At 40.9% G+C, this 1,839-nt stretch overlaps 1 protein-coding gene across 1 annotated transcript; it reads left to right on the top strand.

Moving 5' to 3' along the window:
- Window positions 1-593: 593 nt before the first annotated feature.
- Window positions 594-1,473, top strand: LOC136137281 (spliceosome-associated protein CWC15 homolog). Its single transcript, XM_065895690.1, has 2 exons — window positions 594-955; window positions 1,188-1,473. Exons 1-2 carry the CDS (start codon window positions 594-596, stop codon window positions 1,471-1,473), a joined length of 648 nt encoding a protein of 215 aa, XP_065751762.1.
- Window positions 1,474-1,839: the final 366 nt, after the last annotated feature.

Below are 1,839 nucleotides of genomic sequence, written 5' to 3'. Positions count from 1 at the left end.
AGTCTTTTCCATAGATATAGTGACTGGAGGTATTGTTTTATTCATTTTGCAAGAAAGGGTGACTCTGCTGTTGATAGCAGTTAAGTCTTGTTTCCCAAAGTGTGGTACAGATTCCACTGGGGCTGTGAAATATTTGATGGGTGTTGCATGGACAGATGCTTATTTTAATATTTAGTGTTTATTTTAATATACATTAGGAAAAAGCATACATGCTTGTTTTCCCAGATACTCTTGTTTAAGGTAAATCTAAAATACATAGAAAGCTTAAACTTTGAGGTAAGGAAACAGGTAAACAGTAGTATAAGGGGCATGTATGCAGTTTTGATAAATACAGTGAAGGTGAATGTGATACAGATTCAGGAAACATCTTGCAAAACATGCAAGTTGTTTGGTACCTCAGGAGCTAACGGTCCATCTGTATATATCACAAGTAGAAGGAACATTTACCGATAGAGAATGAAATGGCTATGACAGTCTTTTCCATTTTCCATTTATGTATGGTTGTCTTCTATTCTAGCCTTTCTTTCTTTGCCACAATTGTCCCCTTTAAAGATTTTTACTAAAAGTGAGCGGCAGCAGGAAAGCAGACTAAGATGACAGCAGCAGCTAGGCCAACTTTTGAACCTGCAAGAGGGGGGAGAGGTAAAGGAGAAGGTGATTTGAGCCAACTCTCAAAGCAATATTCAAGCAGAGACCTACCCTCTCATACAAAGATAAAATATAGACAGACCACTCAGGATGCCCCTGAAGAAGTTCAGAACCGTGACTTCAGGAGAGAGTTGGAAGAGAGAGAGCGAGCTGCTGCAAGAGAAAAAAACAGAGACCGACCAACCCGAGAACATACAACCTCCTCTTCAGTGTCAAAGAAGCCTCGGTTGGACCAGATTCCCGCTGCCAACCTCAATGCAGACGACCCTGTAACAGATGAGGAAGATGAAGATTTTGAAGAGGGGGAGCTTCCCTGGTGGCGCAGTGGTTGAGAGTCCGCCTGCCGATGCAGGGGACACGGGTTCATGCCCCGGTCCGGGAAGATCCCACATTCCGCCGAGCGGCTGGGCCCGTGAGCCATGGCCGCTGAGCCTGCGCGTCCGTCCGGAGCCTGTGCTCCACGACGGGAGAGGCCATGGCAGTGAGAGGCCCGCGTACCACAAAAAAAAAAAAAAAAAAAAAGATTTTGAAGAGAAGAGTGATGATGATGATACTGCAGCTCTTCTTGCGGAGCTGGAAAAAATTAAAAAAGAAAGAGCTGAAGAGCAGTCCAGGAAGGAACAAGAACAAATGGCTGAAGAAGAAAGGATTTGTGTGGAAAACATTCTGAGTAGAAACCCTCTCCTTAATCTCACTGGCCCATCCCAGCCTCAGGCCAACTTCAAAGTTAAAAGAAGGTGGGATGATGATGATGTTTTCAAGAACTGTGCAAAAGGTGTAGATGATCAGAAGAAAAACAAAAGATTTGTAAATGATACGCTGTGATCTGAATTTCACAAAAAGTTCATGGAAAAATATATTAAATAGTACAGTTTTATGTGCTTAATTAAAGGCTGTAAAATGTAAACGATATGACTTTATTTTGGTTTTTTTGTTTTTCTCCCCCCCCCAATCTAAATTGTGTATAGGCTTCCCTAATTTTAAGTTCCAAAGTATCTTTTCCTTTATTGATTCCTAACTTGATAAGGACTGGGAATTGGTTTCACCAACTGCCATCTCAGTATTTCCAGTCATACGTTTTTCTTTTGAATATGGGAAAAGGAATCTGCTTGTAATAAATATTTTTAATAATCTGTGTCAAAAAAAAAGATTTTTACTAATTACAAGAGAAAGATAAAGAGGAAAGAACCA

The sequence above is a fragment of the Phocoena phocoena genome, chromosome 17, assembly GCF_963924675.1.
Source record: "Phocoena phocoena chromosome 17, mPhoPho1.1, whole genome shotgun sequence".
Taxonomy (NCBI): Eukaryota; Metazoa; Chordata; class Mammalia; order Artiodactyla; family Phocoenidae; genus Phocoena; species Phocoena phocoena.
Note: the sequence above shows the minus strand (reverse complement) of the source record. Positions and strands in the feature narration are given on the sequence as shown.